Raw genomic sequence first — 1,686 nt, forward strand, 5'->3', positions numbered from 1 at the left:
TTATAATGGTTTTTAGCCTTTACCCCCCACGCGACCCCATTTAGGACTAAGCGGTATAGATAATGGATGGATGGATGGATGGATGGATGGGTCCTCTGTTGGGATTAGACATGAATGTGTTATAACCAGCAATGTTCTTATATATCCTTAAGCAAATCAGAAATTCAAATATTTTGTACCAAAGTCAAATGCAACAAGCTCCTAATAACTTTGAGATACTAGTTTTAAGAACCAAAACACCAGCTGAGCATACTTTGTCAGAGGAATTAACCTTAAAAATACCAGTTATTTCATTTAAGCACAATCAGCTCAATTTACAGGAAATTAGTGGAGGTCATAGAAATACATCCTAACTTGTCATCATAGGACTTTCACAGAAAACATCAATGGACACAATTAATTCTTGTACTTCCTTAAAAGCACCCACTGACCACCCAAAAACAAATGATAAAAATCTCAAATGTCATAGGATTTTACAGAATTAGAGTTCAGAAAATGAAATGTGCTTTATCTCCTTTCTTTGCATTTCTGGTCCAAGTACAAATGATTCTGTACAAATCCCTTATGACGGGATTTGATCATCACTTTCAACAAAGTAGTCATTCTGTTGACATTTTTATGCTGCTCAAGGCCCTTACATTGCCAAGCTCTCATCAGCATCACCACCATTCACAGCAAGCCTTGGAGGTAAATGAGAATGTGATGACATTAAAGGTTTGAGTAATATCGATCTCTGTTCTCATAATCTCTGTAGGCAAAGTTCGCATCCTTCTTGCTGTGTGGGATTCGTCCAAAGGGCGCATGGTCATTGAAACATGTGTTGAAGACCTCATTGACTATTTTCTCCGCTTCCTCTTGGCCAATTTTCCTCACAGCCAAGATGGAGCGTATGGCACGGCCTCGGACGCAGTCCTGTCCAAGGAAGTAAGGCAAGTAAAGCATTGACTTAGAAACACAAATCTGAAACGTGCCAGTAAGAGTTCCATTTATCCCAGTGCAAGTACCTGATGATGCTGCTTTAAACCAAAGTTGAATCTGGCAGCTTCAGTACTAAAAGAGCAATCTCCACTAAGGTTAGCAGCCCGAATCTGAAATGACCACACAAAAACATGAGAAATGAGTAAACATAATTTTTAGGTCAGCAAGATAATAATTTATGAATGAAACATGGATATAGGCACTGCATTATTATTTTTAGCTTCAACAAGACATTCCAGCAACACAGTTGGAGGAGAGAGTGAGTTGTCAGTGATTGGGATAAATCACAATGTTAGAAATTAACCCGATTCTTTTGTTGGAAGCACGAGAAGTGAAGACAAAAGAGAACTGTTTAAAATCAACAGAAAGTTTACTGAATGTCTGATCACAGGTAGGCCTTACAGCGCTGGGATCAGAGAGATAGAGCTCCCGCAGGAGTTCCATCCACTGACCCCGAATTAAAGTTCTTACAATACATTTATCTTCTTGGGCTGCTCCGCCCTGGACAGGGGTGTGTTAGGTATTTTTAGTCAGATAGATATTGGTTAGATACTTGATGTATTAGAAATGTTTAGAGTAGACAGGATGTCTAGCTCAGGCTGTTAAATGCTTAGTCATTCTCATGAGTTGCTGCAGGTTGCTTATGGTCAAGGATAACTAGATAGAAAGTTGATGACTGTTAGAAGACAGGATGTTTAATATTATTAT

General features: G+C 38.8%; 1 protein-coding gene across 1 annotated transcript in view; it reads right to left on the reverse strand.

Moving 5' to 3' along the window:
• Nucleotides 1-6: 6 nt before the first annotated feature.
• The window catches only part of atp23 (ATP23 metallopeptidase and ATP synthase assembly factor homolog), a 4,167-nt gene continuing 2,487 nt past the window's right edge, over nt 7-1,686 (reverse strand). Inside the window, exons 5-6 of the mRNA XM_020619202.1 lie at nt 1,005-1,088; nt 7-912 (exon numbers count right to left, since the gene is read on the reverse strand). Of these exons, the coding sequence (XP_020474858.1) occupies nt 709-912; nt 1,005-1,088 (288 nt within the window). The 3' untranslated portion in view covers nt 7-708. The remainder of the gene's footprint in view (nt 913-1,004; nt 1,089-1,686) is intronic.

This window comes from Monopterus albus, unplaced genomic scaffold (genome assembly GCF_001952655.1).
Source record: "Monopterus albus unplaced genomic scaffold, M_albus_1.0 scaffold216.1, whole genome shotgun sequence".
NCBI classification, from domain to species: domain Eukaryota; kingdom Metazoa; phylum Chordata; class Actinopteri; order Synbranchiformes; family Synbranchidae; genus Monopterus; species Monopterus albus.